General features: G+C 46.1%; 1 protein-coding gene across 1 annotated transcript in view; it reads right to left on the reverse strand.

Moving 5' to 3' along the window:
* The window catches only part of CACHD1 (cache domain containing 1), a gene marked incomplete at its 5' end in the record, with an annotated part of 252,596 nt that extends 234,416 nt beyond the window's left edge, over positions 1–18,180 (reverse strand). Inside the window, one exon of the mRNA XM_082265153.1 lies at positions 18,028–18,180. Within this exon, the coding sequence (XP_082121279.1) occupies positions 18,028–18,180 (153 nt within the window). The remainder of the gene's footprint in view (positions 1–18,027) is intronic.
* Between the last annotated feature and the right edge of the window lie 6,183 nt (positions 18,181–24,363).

Raw genomic sequence — 24,363 nt, forward strand, 5'->3', positions numbered from 1 at the left:
CATTGGTGTCAGTGGGGGGGAATAGTGCCCCATCATTGGTGTCAGTGGGGGGGAATAGTGCCCCATCATTGGTGTCAGTGGGGGGAATAGTGCCCCATCATTGGTGTCAGTGGGGGGGAATAGTGCCCCATCATTGGTGTCAGTGGGGGGGAATAGTGCCCCATCATTGGTGTCAGTGGGGGGGAATAGTGCCCCATCATTGGTGTCAGTGGGGGGGAATAGTGCCCCATCATTGGTGTCAGTGGGGGGAATAGTGCCCCATCATTGGTGTCAGTGGGGGGAATAGTGCCCCATCATTGGTGTCAGTGGGGGGATTAGTGCCCCATCATTGGTGTCAGTGGGGGGATTAGTGCCCCATCATTGGTGTCAGTGGGGGGAATAGTGCCCCATCATTGGTGTCAGTGGGGGGATTAGTGCCCCATCATTGGGGTCAGTGGGGGGAATAGTGCCCCATCATTGGGGTCAGTGGGGGGAATAGTGCCCCATCATTGGTGTCAGTGGGGGGAATAGTGCCCCATCATTGGTGTCAGTGGGGGGAATAGTGCCTTCTATCAATGCAGAGAATAGTGTCTAAAGAAGCAGATTAAGGCAAGCAAAGGGCCACATCGGGCCCATTGGATGCAGTTTGGAGATCTCTGCGTTAGGCAATCACATGATTGCTACGCTCCAGCTCCTCTATGTAATATGGAGGGCCGACCACTGACCTGAATTACACAGAGCCATGACATCACCCACTGACATTCACTGCACTAGGCGATGTCACCACCGGAGAAAGCCTCCCTACCATCAGCAGGCACAGACAGGAGCGAGGTGCCACAAGGTTTAGGAGTGTGTCTATGGGAATGTTTGACCATTCTTCCAGAAGCACATTTGTGTTGTCAGTCACTGATGTTGGAGAGAAGGCCTGGCTCCCAGCCTCCCCTCTAATTCATTCCAAAGGTGTTCTATGGGGGTTGAGGTCAGGACTCTGTGCAGGCCAGTCAAGTTCCTTCACCCCAAACTCGCTCATCCATGTCTTTATGGACCTTGCTTTGTGCACTGGTCCAAATCATTTGGTGGAGGGGGAATTATGGTGTGGAGTTTTTTTTCAGGGGTTGGACTTGGCCCCATAGTTCCAGTGAAGGGAACTCTTAAGGTGTCAGCATACCAAGACATTTTGGACAATTTCATGCTCCCAACTTTGTGGGAACAGTTTGGGGATGGCCCCTTCCTGTTCCAACATGACTGCGCACCAGTGCACAAAGCAAGGTCCATAAAGACATGGATGAGTGAGTTTGGAGTGGAGGAACTCGACTGGCCTGCACAGAGTCCTGACCTCAACCCGATAGAACACCTTTGGGATGAATTAGAGTGGAGACTGCGAGGCAGGCTTTCCCGTCCAACATCAGCGCCTGACCTCACAAATTCTGGAAGAATGGTCAAACATTCCCATAGACACACTCCTAAACCTTGTAGACAGCCTTCCCAGAAGAGTTGAAGCTGTTATAGCTGCTAAGGGTGGACCAACTCAATATTGAACCCTACAGACTAAGGCTGGCCATACACTAAGGCTGGCCATACACTATACAATTTTCTTGTTCAACTTTCCTTTAGATTTACCAAAACCATATAATATGAGGTCAAACCGAAACACTTTCAATTTGTATGCAGTCAGGCAGGCCCTTGCACTACATAGTTTAAGGTAAATCTAAAGGAAATTGAAGAAAATTGTATAGTGTATGGCCAGCCTAAGACTGGCCATACTGTTCAATTTTCTAGTACAATTTTCCTTTGGATTGTAGTGCAGGGGCCTGCCTAATTGGATACAATTGAAAGTTGTTTAGCTATGACCTCATATTATATGGTTTTTGGTAAATCTAAAGGAAACATGTTGAACATGTATAGCCAGCCTAGGATGCCATTAAAGTTCATGCGCGTGTAAAGGCAGGTGTCCCAATACTTTTGATAATATAGTGTGTATATATATATATATATATATAAAATACAAAGTGCAGCACTAAGTAATAAAGAGGAAATACATTGTCACCAATATATTAGAAATAAACTTTGTGTAGACATTCTTCTAAAATAGGGATCCTCAAACTACGGCCCTCCAGCTGTTGCGGAACTACACATCCCATGAGGCATTGTAAAACTCTGACATTCATAGACATGACGAGGCATGATGGGAATTGTAGTTCCTGAACAACTGGAGGGCCATAGTTTGAAGTCCCCTGTAATCTAAAACATAGTGGAGAATGCAAAAAGTCCATAGAGTGAAAACATAAAAAGAAGAAGAAGTGTCATGAAGAGTCCAAATGGTGAACTGTGAATCTTCAAAAGCTATACAAATCATCTGGTGAAAACCAAGTGAAAAGCCAACACCCACAGGAAAGGCATATTAGATGTATGCTCACCGGATAATATGGACCCAAGTGCCGTATAGCAAGAGGGTCAAACAGGCATGACATTAATCCACAGCTCCTCCGTTATGAGATAATCTGGATACCGGTAGTCCTCCCATGTGATAATAGGTCACTGGGGATCAATGACTCCTCCAGACATTGCATATTCCATGAAAAAAGATGGTGACACCCACATAGTGTGATATCGCTTAATAAATTACTTTATTAAAACCAGAAAGCTACTTACAAACATCCATCAGTGTAGTAAAAAGTGCAGTGGAAAATGATGGCGGTTGACAGAGTTGTATTGCCCTTGACGCGTTTCGTCTAAACAGACTTTTTCAAAAGGGTATAGTCGAATTAGTGTATATGCCCTGCCCCGTTTTGGATGTTTATATGTGAGCCTGGTTTTAAAGGTATAGTGTCCAGCAGCACTGGTAATTTAACTAGGGATGCACCGATCCGACTTTTTTGGACCCGAAACAGATATCTGGCGTTGTGAAATCGCTGATACCGGAACCGATCCGGAGCTACACACAAAGCAAGCGGCTGCAGTACAGAGCAAAGCCGCTGCTCCATGTGTGTGGCTCCTCCATTCACAGGCGGAGTGCATCTGATATCACTCCGCCTGTGAGCCGGACCTATACAGGAAGTAGCGACTCCCATCCCATACTACTACTGCACCTAGTAAGGGATGGCTGAGCCAATACTAAGCAAAAACCGGATCGGCCAGTGGATCGGTCAATGTTACCGATCCCCCGATCCATCTAAAATGGCCATATCGGCGCCGATATCGGACCAGTGCATCCCTAAATTTAACCACAAGTGCAGATTTTCTTTTGGTTTACCATTCAAGTCCCGGTTCACATATGTGCGATGACTGACACTGCATGTGATTCGGAGCGCCCTGCTCTGCAAATCACATGTGAGGTCTGTGCGATACGAATTCAGCCATACAGATTGTACGGCTGAATTCGCATCGCATTTGGGCACAACTCGAACAGGACCCTTTTTTGGGTCCGCACCAGAATCGGATCACACCTATGTGATCCGATTCATGTCCGAACTGACAGTTCGCACTGCGATATGCAAACTGATCTGGGGGTGTCGTTAACTGTGTACTGACACCCCCAGTGATTCGCATATGGCAGTGTGAACTGCCTGCGAGTTGAATGCGATGCGGGAACCCGCCGCAGTGGATTCGCAGGGATCCCCGCAACGCATAAATGTGAACCGGGTCTAAAAGTTGGTTAAGGCTACATTTCCACTATTGCGGCTACAAAGTCGCGCTACTTCTAGCGCGACTTTGTAGTGTGACTTGTTTGCGGCTACTTCTGGGAACTTCAGTGCGACCTTCCTTCTATGAGGGACAAGTCGCACTGAAGTCGGCCCGAAAGTAGTGCAAGAACTATTTATCAAGTCGCAGCAGTTAGAACGGGCCAAATTGAAATTAATGGCTTTTGACTTGCTGTGCGACTTGACAAGTCGCAATAGTGGAAACGGAGCCTTATAGTTTCGTCTTTGCTTCTACTTGAAAATGAGCAACTCCATAGCAGAAGGCGGTGTGGTGTCAGCGGCTCTGAACAACACTCCATCTCTCGTCACTGTGGATATTAATACTAAATGGATGCGATCGCTATTAATTTACCAGCTACCACAACAGGAATCTGCACTGAAAATCTTGTCTGTAATCTAATTAGTGAAGTTCAGCAAATGAAAAGGGATATTTTTAGGGTATAGATTTCCCCTAAGAGCATCCAAAATGGTCACCGCAGACCGAAAAGAAAACAAAGCGGCGCTTACACAGAGCAGAAGAGGGAATGCAATCCTACAACACTGACCATTCTAGAAGTGTAACAATCTCACACGACACACAGAATGAAAGGGTGCCTGCAGAAATCTACACACCAGAATGCAAAATAGGATTTTCCGACAGTTTTCATTCCTCTCCCCCCCCAACAACCCCAAGCTGCAGCACATGCCATTGATCTGTAAATCCCTTCTATATCTCTGCACGGATGTGCTGGAGATAAAATAGAGGGGAAGGAAAAAGAAAAACCTGAATATTTTAACAGTCTGCAGACAAGAGCTGCCCAAAATAATCATTCCTCCTGAACCCCCCCAAATGCAACCTATATCAGGTATATATGTTGGCCCTGACCTCCACCTTGTCCTAGGTGTCCTTACTTATGATACCAGCGCTAATTAACTTTGATCGTTTGAATTAATTATTGCAAAACCGATGAGTGCAAGAAATAAACTTGTTCTCTCTGGAGAAGAGACTATTGAGGGGGGATATGATATCAATGTACAAATACTGTACTGGGGACCCTAGCATAAGGAACAAACTTTTTAGAGAAAGGGAATACAATAAGACACGTGGCCACTCACTAAAACTAGAGGAAAAACGGTTTAACCTTAAAATACGTAAAGGGGTTCTTCACTGTAAGAGCAGTAAGGATGTGGAATTCTCTTCCACAAGCAGTGGTATCAGCAGGGATCATCGATAGTTTCAAAAAACTATTAGATGAGCACCTTAAAGACCACAACATACAGGGGTATACAACGTACAACATACAGGGGTATACAACGTACAACATACAGGGGTATACAACGTACAACATACAGGGGTATACAACGTACAACATACAGGGGTATACAACGTACAACATACAGGGGTATACAACGTACAACATACAGGGGTATACAACGTACAGGGGTGTACAACATACAGGGGTGTACAACATACAGGGGTGTACAACATACAGGGGTGTACAACATACAGGGGTGTACAACATACAGGGGTGTACAACATACAGGGGTGTACAACATACAGGGGTGTACAACATACAGGGGTGTACAACATACAGGGGTGTACAACATACAGGGGTGTACAACATACAGGGGTGTACAACATACAGGGGAGTACAACGTACAGGGGTGTACAACGTACAGGGGTGTACAACGTACAGGGGTGTACAACGTACAGGGGTGTACAACGTACAACATACAGGGGTATACAACGTACAACATACAGGGGTGTACAACATACAGGGGTGTACAACATACAGGGGTGTACAACATACAGGGGTGTACAACATACAGGGGTGTACAACATACAGGGGTGTACAACATACAGGGGTGTACAACATACAGGGGTGTACAACATACAGGGGTGTACAACATACAGGGGTGTATACAACGTACAACATACAGGGGTGTATACAAACGTACAACATACAGGGGTATACAACGTACAACATACAGGGGTGTATACAACGTACAACATACAGGGGGGTATACAACGTACAACATACAGGGGGGTATACAACGTACAACATACAGGGGGGTATACAACGTACAACATACAGGGGTATACAACGTACAACATTCAGGGGTATACAATGTACGGATAACAGCAAACACACACACATCATAGGTTGAACTGGATGGACTGATGTCTTTTTTCAACCTTTACAAACTATGTAACTATGTTTTCACATTATTTGGGCTCACTGTGGGAATAATTGATTATGAACTGTGGGGAAAAAAGAAGCGACCAAATCTCAAAGTGATCTGCCTAAGGCCCCTTTCACACGGGCGATCCGATCGTCAATTTTTCAGGCGGACCTGATCGGATGCTCCATGCATCCCAATGGGGCAGCGGGTGTCAGCGGAGACATGTCCGCTGACACCCGCTGCTATCCAATCCTATCTGTGAAATCCGGATGGATGGAAACCCTATTTTCCATCGGTCTGCAGGATCGGATCGGATAAGATCGAATGACAATGGACAGGCGGTCCGTTCTCATCCAATCTCCCCATAGAGGACAGCGGGTATCTGACAGCTCCATCTCTGCACACAGAGCGGAGACGGAGCTGTCATCCGGCTGCTTAGTGGGGATCGGCGGATCCATCCCCCACTGAGCAGAACAGGCTCCGTCGGGCGGTGTGCGCCCGTGTGAAAGGGGCCTCAAGATGACACCCCCCCCCCCAAATCCCTACTTCATTAACAAATAGGGAGGAAACAAACAATCCTATAATAAGCACAGAGACTATAGGCCTTTATATGTGCTTCCAGGAAACTATAAAACTACACAATTTTAAAGGTAAAACATATTAGATTTTTTTTTTCCAACATGTTTTAAAATCTTTCTATCATTTTCAATGTGGAACTTTAGCAGTTCTAAAGGCAGACATTTTTTTTTTTTACCTTAAAGTGATTAGAAAGTCTTAAAAAAAACATGTTATTCTTCCCTCCTTCTGTGTACTTGGTTTTTCACAGATCCTCCCCTTCTCGGGTCCCTCTCCTGTGCTCCTGGCCCCTCCCTCCTGAGTGCCCCCACAGCAAGAGCAGCTTGCTATGGGGTCACCAATCTGAGCTGCAGCTCCGTATGGTCATTCAGACACAGAGCTGCAGTTTGGCCCCGCCCCCTCTCTCTCCTGATTGGCCAACTGACTTGAATTGACAGCCACGGCAGCCAATCTTACATATAGTTACATAGTAGGTGAGGTTGAATAAAGACAATAGTCCATCCAGTTCAACCTGTGTAGGTGTGTGTGACCCTTATCATCTCTCATACCCCTGAATGTTCTGATCCTTGAGATGCAAGTCTAAGAGTCTTTTGAAAGCCACCATACTTCCCGCAGAAACCACCTCTTGTGGTAGAGAATTCCACAGTCTTGTAGCCCTAACAGTAAAGAACCCCCCGCGTTGCCTGAGGTTAAAATGCTTCTCCTCCAATCGCAATGGATGCCCTCGAGTCCTCATGCAATCCCTTCGACTGAATAGCTTTTTTTCTATGCTGAGATCACCATTGAGATATTTATAAATTGCTATCATGTCCCCTCTCAGGCGTCTCTTCTCCAGGGAGAATAAAACAAGCGATTGCAGACGCTCTTCATAATTAACCACTTTAATACAGGGCACTTCCCTCCCTTCCCGCCCAGGCCAATTTTCCCCTTTTAGCGCTGTTGCATTTTGAATGACAATTGCGCGGTCATGCAACACTGTACTTACACCAAATTTATATCATTTTCCCCCCACAAATAGAGCTTTCTTTTGGTGGTATTTGATCACCTGTGCGATTTTTACTTTTTGCTAAACAAATAAAAAAAGACAGAAAAGTTTGAAAAAAAAAAAAAGTTTTTTTGTTTATGTTATACAATTTTGTAAATAAATAAGTTTTTTCCTGCACTGATGAGCACTGATGAGACTGCACTGACAGGCACTGATGAGGAGGCAATGATGGGGTGGCACTGATGGGGTGGCACTGATGGGGTGGCACTGATAGGCGGCACTGATAGGCGGCACTGATAGGCGGCACTGATAGGCACTGATATGTGGCACTGATAGGTAGCACTGATATGCAGCATTGGTGGGCACTGATAGGCGGCACTGCTGGGCACTGATAGGCGGCATTGATGGGCACTGATAGGCGGCACTGACGGGCACTGATAGGTGGCACTGACGGGCACTAATGGGCACTGATAGGCAGCACTGGTGGGCACTGATGGGCACTGACGGGCGGCACTGATCGGCACTGACGGGCGGCACTGATGGGCACTAATGGGCACTGATAGGCGGCACTGGTGGGCAATAATGGGCACTGGTGGGCGACACTAAAGGATGGCAATGGTGGGCAGCACTGATAGGGAGGACACTGGTGGGCATCACTGATGGGGAGGGCAATGGGGGGCTCCCTGAGCCCTGATTGCCATCCCTGGTGGCCATAGTGGGCATCCCTGGGGTCATAGTGGGCATCCCTGGGGTCATAGTGGGCATCCCTGGGGTCATAGTGGGCATCCCTGGTGGATCTAGTGGCAGATCCCCCCCCTGAGGGTCTGCACTGGTAATCAATGATCTGATTACCAGTGCCGACCCCCCCCCTGTCAGGGGAGCCGCCGATCGGCGCTCCTTTACTCGTGCCTGTCAGGCACGAACTAAGGAAAGCCGATCAACGGCTGTTCCTGTTTTACTATGTGACCAGCCGTGATTGGACACGGCTGATCACATGGTAAAGAGCCTCCGTCAGAGGCTCTTTACCGAGATCGGAGATGCAGGGTGTCAGACTGACACCTCGCATCACCGATCGCCGCTCTGCGCGCCCCCGGGGGGCGCCCAGAGCGGTGTTATCCTGCCGCCGTCATATGACGTCCGGTCAGGATAACTCAACCACATTCCCGCCGTCATTTTGTAATAGGGCGGGCGGGAAGTGGTTAAAGGTCCTCAAATCCCATTTGATTTTTATTTTTTTAGTGGGAATGTTCTATAGCAGAAAGTGAAAAATATTGTTTCTTTTTTTTTTCTTAATTGTGGCTCTTTTTTTTGTTTATAGCGCAAAAAAATAAAAAAAACGTGCACAGGTGATGAAATACCACCAAAAGAAAGCTCTGTTTGTGGGGAAAAAAGGACATCAACTGTATTTGGGTACAGCGTCGCACGACCGCGCAATTGTCAGTTAAAGTAACCCAGTGTCGAATCGAAAAAATGGCCTTTAAGGGGGCAAATCCTTCCGGTCCAGAAGTGGTTAATAAGTGGTACATTCTTCTCCTACATATCATAACTGGTATCATTGTAATGAAACCCATCAATGTATAGTGTATGCTTATTTGATGCAGATCCACATTGCATTTCTATCCTTCACATTAGCAGCAGGTCCCATGAAATCTCCTGCAGCAATGTCCAGACCACGCAATTGTGAGTTAAAATAACGCAAAAAACGGCCTGGTCATTAAGGGGGAAAATCTTCCGGTCCCGAAGTGGTTAAGAGACAAAAAAAAAAATGATTGATACAAAACAGAGCCTATTGGACATACCCAGCCTCAGGCTGCATTCACATGTCATCGTGTGGATCGCGGGCAGAATCGCCGCGATTCCGCCCGCGATCCGGAGATTATTGCAAATCGAGGGACGCCTGTGCGTTGCCCGTGATTTGCAATAGCCCCCCAAACGCTGAGCGATGTTGCCGCGATTTCCGCCTGCCGAATCGCGGTAACATCGCGCAAAAAAAAAAAAAATAGCGGGACGCATTACGCCCAAAAAAGTACAAGAGCTTCTTTGGAGCGTATTGCGTCCCGCGATTTTTTTTGCGCGATGTTACCGCGATTCGGCAGGCGGAAATCGCGGCAACATCGCTCAGCGTTTGGGGTGCTATTGCAAATCACGGGCAACGCACAGGCGTCCCGCGATTTGCAATAATCTCCAGATCGCGGGCGGAATCGCGGCGATTCTGCCCGCGATCCATACGCTGACATGTGAATGCAGCCTCAATGCATTTTTCCATTTCATTTCTCTTAACCTATAAAATATAACACCACCAAAACAAAAATAGTGTGGAAATAGATAAAAGGAAATCTTTCACACAAAAAAAAATAAAATAAATAGTGTTGGTCTCTCGCGCTAATAAAAATAACGTGCTAATATATAGGACTATCTTCTTAGAACTGCTGCAACTTATAACAAATTCACCAAATTAGTGCAATAAATCAAATAATATACACCAATTTGCGCAAAATTATTGATAGATGTAAAAATTATATGTGGAAAATCAGTAAATCATATAAAAAACTAATAATATAGCTGTGCAAGATTCGCATACGAACAAACTCCAAATAATGAACACACACTGTGAACAGAACATTAAAGTCCCATAATGTGCTCAAAGCGACCACACTGCCTAAAATTGGGCGGAGTCGCTATATAGTGTAATCAAAGTTCCCAAAATAAACAAATAAATAACAAATGCTCCTGCTAGTGGCCAATGGCTAGTCTTCATTATTTGGAGTTTGTTTATATATCAATCTTGCACAGCTATATTATTAATTTTTTATATGATTTACTGTTTTTTTTTTACATATATTTTTTACATCTATCAATAATTTTGGTATAAACTTGGTGTATATTATTTGATTTATTGCACTAATTTGGTGGATAAAAAAAAAAAAAAAAAAAAAAGTCTTCCATTTGGCATTCTCTGAAGGATCACAAAGTACCAAATAAATTCAGACCAGCTGCATAGGAGATCATAGACAGGATCCAGGTCTGCCCACACAACTCCAGTTACTGGAAGCCGACTCCTGGATCGCTGTTCTTCCTCAGACAGATACAAGACATTGTAACAATTCACAATAGTTTCACAATGTGCTTAGGATGGAATACTATTCATGCTCATTCAGAAAAGTTCTCTCTAGCCAATCACTGCCTGGGACTACAAAAAGATTTTTTATTTTATTTCTTTTAATAAAAAATCTATCTATATATATATATATATATATATAGATATATATAATCTATTTTATATATATATATATATATATATATATATATATATATATATATATATATATATATATATATATATATATATATATATATATATAGATATATAAAATATATATATATAAAATATATATATATATATATATATATATATATATATATATATATATAAATAAATATATATAAAATATATATATAAATATATTAGAAATAAAAACTATATTTTATATATCTATATAATAATAATAATAATGCCCCATTCCCACTTGTGGGGCTTGTCCTGCGATTTGGGACTGCTAAGTTGCTAAGTCGTACTCCATGATTTCCATTGAGTACCGTTTATATCTGTGCGACTTCAAGCCACAACGACTTCAAAGTACTCCCTGCACTACTTTGGGACGATTTTAATGCATTTTGGGGTCCAGAGAAATAGGCATTGCTTCAAACTGTAGGGATGCACCGAAATTTCGGCCACCGAAATTTTCGGCCGAAAATGAGCCTATCCCATTTCGGCCGAAAATAGGTTAAAAGTGCCGAAATTAATGGCCGCCGTGAGGAAGGAGGAGGGCGCAGCGCAGGTTTGAAAAGTCCCTGATTCTCCCGTCCGTAGGATAGGAGAATCAGTCTTTTCAATTTGGCTGCAGCCGAGCGGAGCGTCTGTGACACCTCGTCTCTCACACAGCCCAGCAGCGAGCAGTTCTCACCCCTCCCAGACACGGACAGGAGAGGAGAAAGACTCACACAGCTCATCCTCCTCCCCCCTCCCACCCCAGGTTTTCTGTGTCTGCCCGGGGCCGCCCACTCTCCTATCTCGACGTATGTGCAGGACAGAGAGAGGGATGTGGGCGGGAAATATGAAGAACAGCAAGCAGCTACACATTCCAAGCCTCATGATACCTGAGCCATGCAGCCTCTGCCTCGTCCTCGGACCTTGAATGAGTGAGCACTGCATTTACACTTTTCATTACACTGTCCCCATCTCCCTCCCTTGTCTCCCCTATCTGCCCCCCCCCCCTTCTGTTCTTCCAAGTTCCATTGAGCACTTATGCAACCATAAAAAATTGACTGCTTTTTTTTATTTGTTTGATCATTATGCTGAGGCAGCTTACATATGGAATTAGTATTATGCAGCATGAGGGGTTAATGTATTGTCACTACTGCATTAGTGACCAACCAGTGGCAGTTAATTAACCCCTTTGTGCTGCATTAGTGCAACCAGTGGTAATTAACACTGATACTGGTTGCACTAATGCAGCATAAAGGGGTTTATTAACTGCCACTGGTCGGTCACTAATTCATCAGTGACCAGCAGTGGCAATACATTAACCCCTCATGCTGCATAATACAAATACCATTGGTAATTAAATTAACCTCTTGCCAACCCATCACAGTACATATACTGTGACAGGGTGGCAGCGACAGGTGTACGTCGCTGCCTGTTTTTGGTGTATGCCCCTCTTCTATCTGTTAAAATTTTTTTGGGGAAAAATTCATTTTCGGTTTCGGTTTCGGTTTTCGGCCAAAGGCATCCTGCATTTTCGGTTTCGGTTTCGGCCCAAAATTTTCATTTCGGTGCATCCCTACTTCAAAGCCAGTCAAAATCGCACAACTTTTAGGTTGCATAAGTGTGAAAGGGGCCAAATAAGAGTTTTTGTAACAATTCCCCCATCTGAGGCCATAGACTGGATTGCATGTTTTACAAGAGGTTCTGCAGCAGAGGCGGCAGCTCATCGACATTCCATCCCAGATAATTTCTATTCAATTCAATTCAGGACTTTTAAATAGCCTGAAGAGACCTGTCACCACTGGAGGTGTCACCCAGCAGGACACCCTCAAGACAACAGTTAACATTCACCATAGAGCAACCCTGCAACCCCCACCCAGGACGAGTCTGTCAGGACCCCTCCCCCAACAAAACCCACATGTTGAAGTGTGCGAGGCTTGAGCACATCAAGTTCAGCATTTCTCAGGCCTCCTGTACAGAGAGTGTTTGCCCAACGCTTGCAAATGCCTGTAACAAAAAAAAAAAAAAAAAAAAGGCTCCTAAAGTCGTATTTTCCAGATGTTCCAAGCGCTCAATTCGCGCCGCATTGCTGTGCACATCACATGCAATGTTTTTGCATTGTAAGGGCTCTTTCACACGGGCGTTCCGTATGTCCGTTTTTCATCCCATCCGTTTGCGGATGAAAAACGGACATAATGTATCTCTATGTAAATACGGATGTCATCGGATGATCATCCTCCGACATCCGTTTTTTGTCAGTTCAGTTCAGTTTTTTTGAACGGAGGAGAACCCAATTTTTTCTTCCTTTCAAAAAACGGAACGGAAGCAAAAACGGATGTCAGTGGTGTCATCCGCAGACATCCGTATTTACATTGACATGCATTATGTCAGTTTTTCATCCGCAAACGGATGGGATGAAAAACGGACATACGGACCGGATGACACAAGTGTCATCCGTGTCCGTTACAAAAAAAAAAAAAAGGGACCTGATCGGGCAAAAAAAAAGGAACGCCCGTGTGAAAGAGCCCTAAGGCACCAAAATGGTGCAGGACCCTTTTTTGGTCTGCACTGTAATCTGATGACATGGCTGTTCAACACCCAATGCAATCCAATTCCTGTCCTATTTCACAGTTCCCACTGCAATCCGATTTTTGGGGTGTCATTAACTTTACATTGACACCCACAGTGGTTTGCATAGAGCAGTGTGAACTGCCTGCGAGTGAGATGCGATGCCGGAACTGCCTGCGAGTGAGATGCAATGTCGGAACTGCCTGCGAGTGAGATGCGATGCCGGAACTGCCTGCGAGTGAGATGCAATGTCGGAACTGCCTGCGAGTGAGATGCGATGCCGGAACTGCCTGCGAGTGAGATGCGATGCCGGAACTGCCTGCGAGTGAGATGCAATGTCGGAACTGCCTGCGAGTGAGATGCGATGCCGGAACTGCCTGCGAGTGAGATGCAATGTCGGAACTGCCTGCGAGTGAGATGCGATGCCGGAACTGCCTGCGAGTGAGATGCGATGCCGGAACTGCCTGCGAGTGAGATGCGATGCCGGAACTGCCTGCGAGTGAGATGCAACGCCGGAACTGCCTGCGAGTGAGATGCAACGCCGGAACTGCCTGCGAGTGAGATGCAACGCCGGAACTGCCTGCGAGTGAGATGCAACGCCGGAACTGCCTGCGAGTGAGATGCAACGCCGGAACTGCCTGCGAGTGAGATGCAACGCCGGAACTGCCTGCGAGTGAGATGCAACGCCGGAACTGCCTGCGAGTGAGATGCAACGCCGGAACTGCCTGCGAGTGAGATGCAACGCCGGAACTGCCTGCGAGTGAGATGCAACGCCGGAACTGCCTGCGAGTGAGATGCAACGCCGGAACTGCCTGCGAGTGAGATGCAACGCCGGAACTGCCTGCGAGTGAGATGCAATGCCGGAACTGCCTGCGAGTGAGATGCAATGCCGGAACTGCCTGCGAGTGAGATGCAATGCCGGAACTGCCTGCGAGTGAGATGCAATGCCGGGACTGCCTGCGAGTGAGATGCAATGCCGGGACTGCCTGCGAGTGAGATGCAATGTCGGAACTGCCTGCGAGTGAGATGCGATGCCGGAACCCGTATAGGAACCACACTGGATCCTGCATCGCACAAGTGTGAACCGGGGCTAAAGGGATGCATTTTTGTTTTTACTTTTCTTGCGCTAAAGGGCACAATAATGGCTGACAAAATATTCATATTCATTTAAAGCGGAGCTCCACCCATTTTATATGGTTGCTATGTACGTTATCCCCTTTATAAATGCTTTTACCAATGTAATTTTTATTTTTTTTCGGAAGGAAATACCTTTTTTCTTCTTATTTAAGCCGCACTACCGGCTGCAGCCGCCTAGGCGATTATGTCACTAGGCAAATTGCAAGGGCTCCTGGTATAGCGACGCCACAAATCCCAGCAGTCCTTGTGCATCACCTTATGATGAAATCTCGCGTTATTTCCAGACAGAAAATTACGCAAAACGGGAGGTCTGGGATGTCCTGATTGGCAGGCTGCTATAGCAATGAGGCGGGAACTTCTGACGCCGCCATTGCTATGGCAACCTGTCAAGAAGAGGGAGAGCCGTGCAACTGGGATCAACCGATTATTATTATTAAGGATTTCTATAGCGCCAGCAGTTTACACAGCGCTTTACAATATTAGAGGGAGACAGTACATATACAATACAATACAATACAAGAGGATTAAGAGGGCCCTGCTCAGAAGAGCTTACAATCTAATGGATTGTCTGCAAAACCGATATATCAAGGGCCGATCTGCACTTTCCCCGATATATTGGAATCGGCCCCTGAGGTTACCGATATTGCCGATATTTCGGGAAAGTGCTTGTACTGGAGTAATACCTGCAGCTAGAGGCATCACCCCGGTACCGGCGTCCATAGCCGACGGTCGGCTGTCTTGTAATGACAACCGATGAGGCTGAGAAGCCGATCTGCTGTCATTACAAGGAGCGGGAGGGGACGTCCCCCCCACCTCCTGTTGCCTTCCACGGCTCGCCCGGGTCTCCCGTCCCACCGGGAGACCCAGGCAACCATCCTTCATGGCTGCCAAAGACCCGATCAAAGCCACATTCGGCTGTGATTGGGTCTCCATGTAAAAACCCGGAAGTCATGTCATGACATCACTTCCGGGTACTGACGCCAGATTTAAAAAAAAAATGTGAGCATTCAAAACAGCCAAACTTGGCGTTTTGAATGCTTTTAAGTGCAGAGGAGGGGTTTGGGGTCTTTTAGACCCCCAGATCCCTCCACAAGAGTACCTGTCAAGTAAAAAAAAAATTAAAAATTGCACCCTGATCTGTACACATGTGCATCAAGAAAAAGCTCAAAAATGACCACAAATGCAAGAAAAGGAGAAAATCCAGAAATAAAAGAAAACAAAGTAAACAGTAAGATGCAGAAAGCCAAGCAACCTACGGTAAGAAAAGGTAGAAATCTAATCTTCCGTAAACTAAAACAAGTATTGCAAAAAGAGAATTGCCATGAAGGGGGTCTTCAGAGAAGGGAGAGAAGAGACCCCCTAATCCCAGCTGTACCCCTCAGTCACCAGGAGCTGATCTGACAGCCACATAGTAGGGCTCAAACATGGCAAGTCAGAGGAAACCCAGCACAGGACAGGAGGGGTACAGGAGGGCTGCCGGTTGGTTCTGAGTGGGGGATTGGATTTTATTTTCTACAGTCTCCCGTGTCTTACAGTCTCCCGTGTCTTATGCCCCGTACACACGTGCAGATTATCTGCAGACTTTTGTCTGCAGACTTACCTTTTCTATGTAGTGCAAGGGCCTGCCGGATTGCATACAAATTGAAAGTGTTTAGATTTGACCTCATATTATATGGTTTTGGTAAATCTGCAGACAAAAGTCTGCAGATAATCTGCACGTGTGTACGGGGCATTACAGTCTCCCGTGCCCAACAGTCTCCCGTGCCCAACAGTCTCCCGTGTCTAGGGATGAGCACAGGCATGTTCAGACACAAAGATGAGCAGAGAGCGCTAGCGGGGGACCCCAGAAGAGATGGTAAAGGGACCGCTCAGCGCAATACCATTGCATAGGGCAGGTAAGTATAAACCTGGACTTTACCATCACTTTAAGATCTTATAAGCAAAGCTCTTCTTTATAGAACACACACATATTTATAACATATAAAGAATAAATATACAGAACACAAATAAACTTACACCAGCCAAAAAAATAAACACTTGCTCAAACTATAACTAAAAGTCTCCACCAAAAATAATCATCTTTCATGTAGTAGATCGATCCAGACAACGCAAATCTAGGCTAAGAAGCTTCAACATTTCCCAAAATGTTAGAGATGTGAAAATGCCGGAGCCTCGTACATGGAGCCTCGTACATGGAGCCTCGTACACGGGTGGGGGGCTAAACAGCCATTACTGTACATGGGGCCTTATACAGCAGAGGATGTAGAGAGAGCTGAGGGGGTTCATCTCTCACCACACCGGCCAGATCCCCCAAAACCAAAGAATTCTGTCATTACATTACATTGTGTACAATAGAAGCCGATCACCCCAACTAGAAGAGCAGATGTCACCCCAATATACAGACCATACCAGCCGTACCCACCTGGGAGGTCACCCCACCATACCAGCCGCAGGTCACCCCACTATACCAGCCGTACCCACCTGGGCAAATGACCCCACTATACCCACCTGGGCAGATCACCCCACTATACCCACCCATAAGAATGTCTCCTCACTATACCATCTGTACTGACCCAGGAAAATGACCCCCCCCCCCCCCACTATACCATTCATACACACCTGATACAATGTCAACCCACTATACCATCCCAGTCAGGGTCTGGCATCCCCCCTCAGTACATACAGCCCCCTAACCCCCAGGTGTTCCCCCCTCAGACCATACAGCCCCCCAGATGCCCCTCTTAGTATATTCAGTCCCCCCCAGGTGTCCCCCCTCAGTATATACAGTCCCCCCAGGTGTCCCCCCCCAGTACATACAGTCCTCCCCCCCCCAAGGTGTCCCCCCCCGTACATACAGTCCTCCCCCCCCCCCCAAGGTGTCCCCCCTCAGTACATACAGTCCTCCCCCCCCCAAGGTGTCCCCCCTCAGTACATACAGTCCTCCCCCCCCCAAGGTGTCCCCCCCAGTACATACAGTTCACTCCCCCCCCCAAGGTGTCCCCCCTCAGTACATACAGTCCTCCCCCCCCCAAGGTGTCCCCCCCAGTACATACAGTTCACTCCCCCCCCCCAAGGTGTCCCCCCCAGTACATACAGTTCACTCCCCCCGTAGGTGTCTCCCCTCAGTACACACATTGCCCCCCAGGTGTCCCCCCCACAGTACATACAGTCCCCCCCCAGGTGTCCCCCCCCACAGTACACACAGTCCCCCCCTAAGTATGGACCCCCCCAGGTGTCCCCCCGCAGTACACACATTGCCCCCCAGGTGTCCCCCCCTCAGTACACACAGTCCCCCCCCCAGGTGTTCCCCCCTCAGTACACACAGTCCCCCCCTAAGTATAGACCCCCCCCAGGTGTCCCCCCGCAGTACACACATTGCCCCCCAGGTGTCCCCCCCTCAGTACACACAGTCCCCCCCCAGGTGTCCCCCCCCTCAGTACACACAGTCCCCCCCTAAGTATAGACCCCCCCCCAGGTGTCCCCCCACAGTACATACAGTCCCCCCCACAGTACATACAGTCCCCCCCACAGTACATACAGTCCCCCCTCATTACACACAATCACCCCTAGGTGTCCCCCCTCAGTACACAGTCCCCCCCCCCCCTAAGTATAGAAAGTCCCCCCCAGTACACACAGCCCCCCCCCCCCCGTACCTCCATAGTGGTGACCCCCAGCTCCTCCCGGCTCAGTCTCTTCATGTGGTCGGCCAGCAGCTGCGCCTCTTCCAGGATGGAGAAGTCCGAATCCGTCCGGCCAGAGGAGCAGAGAGCGGCCAGGCAGAGCAAACACAGAGCGGAGCCCTCCATCCCTCACTATCCACCGATCTCCCACCGATCACCCGCCGCACATCACACCGGACACCGGGAACTCTCACTGCTCGGGCGGCTCTGCTGAGACTCTGAGGGGGAGGGGGCGGGGAAATCACTGCCAGACACTGAGAGGAGAGACACACCGCCACCTGCCGGACACACAACACATGCTGAGGAGAGACACACCGCCACCTGCCGGACATACACACACACACACACAGGCTGAGCGGAGAAACACCGCCACCTGCCGGACACACACACACACAGGCTGAGGAGAGACACACCGCCACCTGCCGGACATACACACACACACAGGCTGAGCGGAGAAACACCGCCACCTGCCGGACACACTTTCACATGCATGCTCTGTGGTTTTCCTGCACCTCAACTGACCTCAATCTTCACTTCTTCCTGAGGATTCCTGCAGGTATTGCTGGCTGTTGCTGTCCCCCAGGCGGGTATGGCTGGTGGCTGCTGCTGTCCCCCAGGCAGGTATGGCTGGAGGCTGCTGCTGGCTGTCCTCCAGGGTTGGTATTGCTTGCGGGTACTGCTGGCTGGTACCACTAGCGGATACTGCTGGCTGGTACTGCTCACGGGTACTGCTTGCTAGTACTGCTGACTGGTACTGCTGACTGGTACTGCTAGGGGATACTGCTGGCTGGTACTGCTTGCTAGTACTGCTGGTGGGTACTGCTGGCTGGTACTGCTAGGGGATACTGCTGGCTGGTACTGCTCGTGGGTACTGCTGGATGGTACTGCTTGCTAGTACTGCTGGTGGGTACTGCTGGCTGGTACTGCTGGCTGGTACTGCTAGGGGGTAATGCTGGCTGATGCAGGTGGTGGGTACTGCTGGATGGTACTGCTGGCTGTTACTGCTGGTTTTTACTGCTGGCTGGTACTAATGGTGGGTACTGCTGGCAGGTACTGCTAGTGGGTAATGCTGAAGGGTACTGCTGGTGGGTAATGTTGGTGGGTACTGTTGGCTGGTACTGTTGGTGGGTACTGCTAGCGAGTACTGCTGGCTCCTCTGAGATACAAATGAAATGTGACAGGAGCATGTGTGGAGAAAGCATGTGGCTGCCGTAGTAAGCAGAGCCAATGCTTCCTGTATCTCTCCTGTCACAGTCAGAGTACATTTATTATCACTCCACCTGTAACAGGAAGCAGAACTATACAGGAAGCATCGGCCCGGCTTCCTCTAATGCCCGCTCCGTTCTTCATATTAATGCTCGGAGATGGCGGGTCGGGAACCCGCCATCTAGGCTTACCGACCCGCTATCCCAGAACTGGAGGTGGGATCCTGTTGAGGGGGCACAGCATAATGTTGGGGGGCTGAGGCCCCCTCTGGCCCCCCTAGTGATGCCACTGCTGTCAGTGTGGGGTGAAAGTGGATGGGCATGGGGAAGGAGGGGTGTCAGTTTGAGTGTCAGTAGTATTTGGGATATGTGGGGTCCTGTCTATCAATCTTGGAAGTTCCACCCCCTCAACCACTGACACCCCACACGGACCCCTCAGCTATTGACACCCCCATACACTGACACCACTCAGCTATTGTCACGCCACACTGACCCCCCCTGAACCATTAACACCCCACACTGAGCCCCAATGTGAAGGGGTACTATACTGACCATCATTGTAAGGGACATTCTTCCCACTGATCACCAATGTAAGGAGCATTCTTCCCACTGACCACCAATGTAAGGAGCATTATTCCCACTGACCACCAATGTAAGGAGCATTATTCCCACTGACCACCAATGTAAGGAACATTCTTCCCACTGATCACCAATGTAAGGAGCATTTTTCCCACCGACCACCAAAGTAAGAAGCATTCTTCCCACTGACCACCAACGTAAGGGGGCACTATACTGACTATACAGTAAATGTAAAGAGTATTTTTTCCAATGGCCACAAATGTAAAAGGACATTCTTTCCATTTACCGTTAATGCAGGGACATGTGACAACCAGCTTTGAGCTTGTGTCAATGCCATCACTTTGACATGCTTCTGAAGTTCGGAGATCATTCACAATTCATTGAATGTTGCGTTTGACTGTCAGTTGACCTCTTGCTGACCTACTTCAAGCAGGTTTGCGTTCCCATAGTCTTGTATGGGAATGCAAAACCCATCTGAAGCGGAGAAAAGCTTTTCAACACATTCCCTAAGGGGACATTCTTTTCACTGAGCGTTGATATAAGGGAACATTTTCGATTACATCAAAGTAAGGGTGCATTTCTTCATTGACCATCAATGTCAGGGGATACTGCATTTTTCACTGTCTGCATTTTTTTTTTTATTTTAGCCAATATTATTAATTGTTTTCATTTTATGATTATTAATAAAAATATGTTTATTCATGTGCTGCAAGAAGGAGTTTCATATAGCGCAGGAACTTTTCGTGAAGCTGTCCTTTAAATGGCCCCTTTCCCCCAAAATGGAATCCACCTATCAAAATACCTACAGGCCCCAATTCACAGTTTCTCATTGCACCTCCCCATCCTGGTGCCACACAGCCTTTGCAGACAAAAATCCCTGGCCCTGACCAGCTCCTATGGCGCATTTACACCACTCAGCCTATTTAATCCTCTGCTGGTCCATTTTTATGGTAGCCCCCCAGACATCCATTGAAGTACAGCTACAACCATAGTAATGAACAGGCTGGGCATTGCGTTTAGGATGGCATTGTGGACAGCAAAGGCTGAGCAACGCCTTTCATGGCCACACAGTGGGAAATTCGGAGGCAGGGCTGCAGGCCACTATTTTTTGGGGGTGGCTGCACTCAGAGGATGGGGGAACATTTAAAGGACAACATTACTAGGACAGCACAGTGGCTAAGTGGTTTAGCATTTCCACCTAGAAGCACTAGAGTCGCTGGTTTGAACCTCATCCATGGCACTACCTACCTGAAGTTTGCGTGTTCTCTCTGTGCCTGCTTGGGTTTCCTCCGGAGTTGTATGAAGTACTCGAAACCCATACTTGAGTAAAAGTACAAGTGCTCAATCAAAAAGTGACTTGAGTAGAAGTGGAAGTGCTCGATCAAAAAGTGACTTGAGTAGAAGTACTAAAGTATTCAACATTTTTTGTACTTAAGTATGGCAAATAGTTTTTTTTTAAATTTTGCTACTCAAGTACTGAAAGTAAAAGTACAAGTACTGTGTTATGTAGTTATTAAAGAAAGAAGTCAAAAGTTTGAACATCATATTGTTTTTTATTATTTCAAATGCAGCTTTTATTTATACATACAGTAGCATTTATTTTCGTATGCGCTGATAATACACATGTTTTGAGCTTCATGAAACCTGCCATCTACTGTTCTGGCAGTGGTAATTTTTATAATTGTAACAAGTAACTATGCAGCACAAAAAAAAAAAAAATATCGGAGTAGAAGTATTGAAATCATTGAAAAAATGTAGTGAAGTAAAAGTGGAAGTAGGAGAAAAAAATTCTACTCCAGGAAAGTACAGATACCGCCTTTCGGTACTTAAGTACAGTAGTGAAGTAGTTCTACTTAGTTACTATACATCTCTGGTTTCCTCCCACCCTCCAGAGACATGCTGGTAGGTTAATTGGCTCCAATCTAAATTTTCCCTAGTATGTGGATGTATGAATGTGAGTCAGGGACCTTAGATTGTAAGCTTCTTAGAGGCAGGGACTGGTGTGATGTGCAATGCTGTGTAAATTGACAGCATTTTATAAGTACCTGTAATAAATAAAAATAAATGACTGAATTATTCACTCTGAGGACCAGTACACACCAGAACCTGATAGGGGAAAGGCATATTTCCCACACCTCGTTAAAAACACACTCCTTTTACAATTTGTTGCGGGTGCAAATTCATTATATAATAAATATAAGTGCAGCGCTAATAATTATAACTGTAATTAGACAAATAAAATTCTAAATGCAAAGAAAAAATATCTCATATAGTAATCAAAGTGTATATAAAGTCCAAAGGTGTGTACAGCAATCAGAAGTCAGTTACCTGGCTCATTATATTTAAGCGATTTCTCCAGTGATGGACACAAAGGGCCAGAACACTCACCAGACAGAAGTCAAAAGACAGCCGTGAAATGCAAAAAGTGAAACACCTCGTGTGTTACCAAAGGTTACTTCACTGTGCTATCCCTCCACCATTCATTGCACTCACCAGATGCTGGGATGAAACAAGCCCTGTAATGCTGTCAGTCAGAATACTGGAAGCATGGCGTGCTACGACGGCCCCAGGGTCAGTTATACGAAATGTGCTGTATAAAAAAGCTCACCAGCAGGAGCAACGATTATGCTAATATAGTGTAGTATTTATTAGAAATTAAAAGTACATGTACATAAAGAAAAAAAAATGGCCAAAAAAATCAAATGAAAGACCGCTGCTCCTAACATGAGCACGCGGTGGCCGAGCCGTCAGCGTGTAGCCCCCCCCCCCCCCCGACGTGTTTTGTCCTCAAATACGTTGTCAAGGGATCTGCCTATCACTGATGTTTTGTTCTTACTTTTTTTAAGTAACCATAGATCAGGAAGTTGCTAAATTTCTGAACTGGAAGATGAAAAAACGCCATCTTACAAGTGATCGGAAATGGTATAGTCGCCATATTGCTAAAGACTGGAAGTACATCGGCCCGTTTGTCAGGAAGATCTAATTATACTAACGATCCTCAGCTGGGGACACAAACCCCCATACTACTGAAGACTGCAAACAAATACGATTATATAAAAGGTCCAACTGTCTCGCTACTTCTAGGTAATCGTGGGACAAACTAGCAGCCACCTCTCCCTAGTGGAGCACTAGGGATCTACCATTGAGTATAAGGTTGTTTTTATCTCATTCACCAAAACTAAAAATTAACTGGTCGACTTCCAGATGTTCAAGATGGTATAAAAGCAAAGGTGCCTCGTATATAGCAAACTCAACCAGTTCCATCAATAACTGGAACAGGCTGCAATAGGGTGTTGAACGTGAATTCATAAAAAAATGATGTAAAAATACATCTGTATAAGAAATAAATTAAAAAACATAAAAAAAAAAAAAAACATATGTCTGTAAAGGACAGAAATATCCGTCGACCAAATAGGTCCATGTATGTGGTTACTAAACAAGCAATGTGTAAAAAAATCATAATAAGCTAAAATGTTACATAATAAAAAAAATCAATACATAGAGATTGTATATGAAAATGTATGTATATAAAATATTAATATATGATAAAAAAATATCAAGAAAAGTAATATACAAAAATAGAAAAATGGTATAAACTGTTGATGTGAAGGTATAGAAAGAGAGGGAAGTATGTGAACACAATGCTACTTGATATAATAATTACCTGTTGTCCAAGAAACAATTGATGTCCAAATCTTCATTCAAGCCCTTGGGAACCCTACAGTCAATTTCATGTACCCACTGTGTCTCCTTTCTTTACACCTCCCTCTTTTTATTGTTACCTCTCCCGTGTGGTTTCACTACATCAATCCCCAAAAATTTTAGTTGACTCGCGTCTCTTCTGTGGAACTTTCTGAAGTGGGCTGATAAGTTGTGTTCCCTAAAACCTCTTTTTATGTTGTATACATGTTCCCTTAGAGGGTCACGAAGACCTCTAATAGTTCTCCTGGTGTATTGTTTCCAACATGGGCATTCCAACATGTATACATTATATCTGGTGTTACTGTGATGAATGCATTCACATGATAAGCCTTATGCGTAGTATTAGAGTGGAATTGGGTACATTTATGGACAGTGGTTTTTGTCTCTCTATATGTCACACTTCTTGCATGGGAAGAAACCTTTCATGTCTGCAAAAAATGTTGTTCTCAACAGGGAATCTACTACGGTTGGTGCTAATCTATCTCTTAGAGTTGGAGCCCTCTTGAATACAACCTGGGGTTGTGCAGGTAAAATCGAATTAAGAACCAGATCATTCTTCAATCTTCCCCAATGTTTTTTTTACTATCCTTTTAACCCTAAAGTGTTGCATAAAGAAATTAGTGATAAAGGGGCAGAAATTATCCATTGGGGGTTCTTTTGGTTTTGTTCTGAGTAAAGTTTCTCTATAGATACTAGCTACTGTCTGTATTACATTCCCTAGATCATTAGCATCATACCCCTTTTACTCTAAATCTGGTCATTAGTAGCTTAGATTGGGCAAAAATAGTCAGTTAAATTGGAACAGTTCCATCTCGTTCTAATA

Source organism: Pelophylax lessonae (genome assembly GCF_965119305.1).
Source record: "Pelophylax lessonae genome assembly, chromosome: 8".
Classification (NCBI taxonomy): Eukaryota; Metazoa; Chordata; class Amphibia; order Anura; family Ranidae; genus Pelophylax; species Pelophylax lessonae.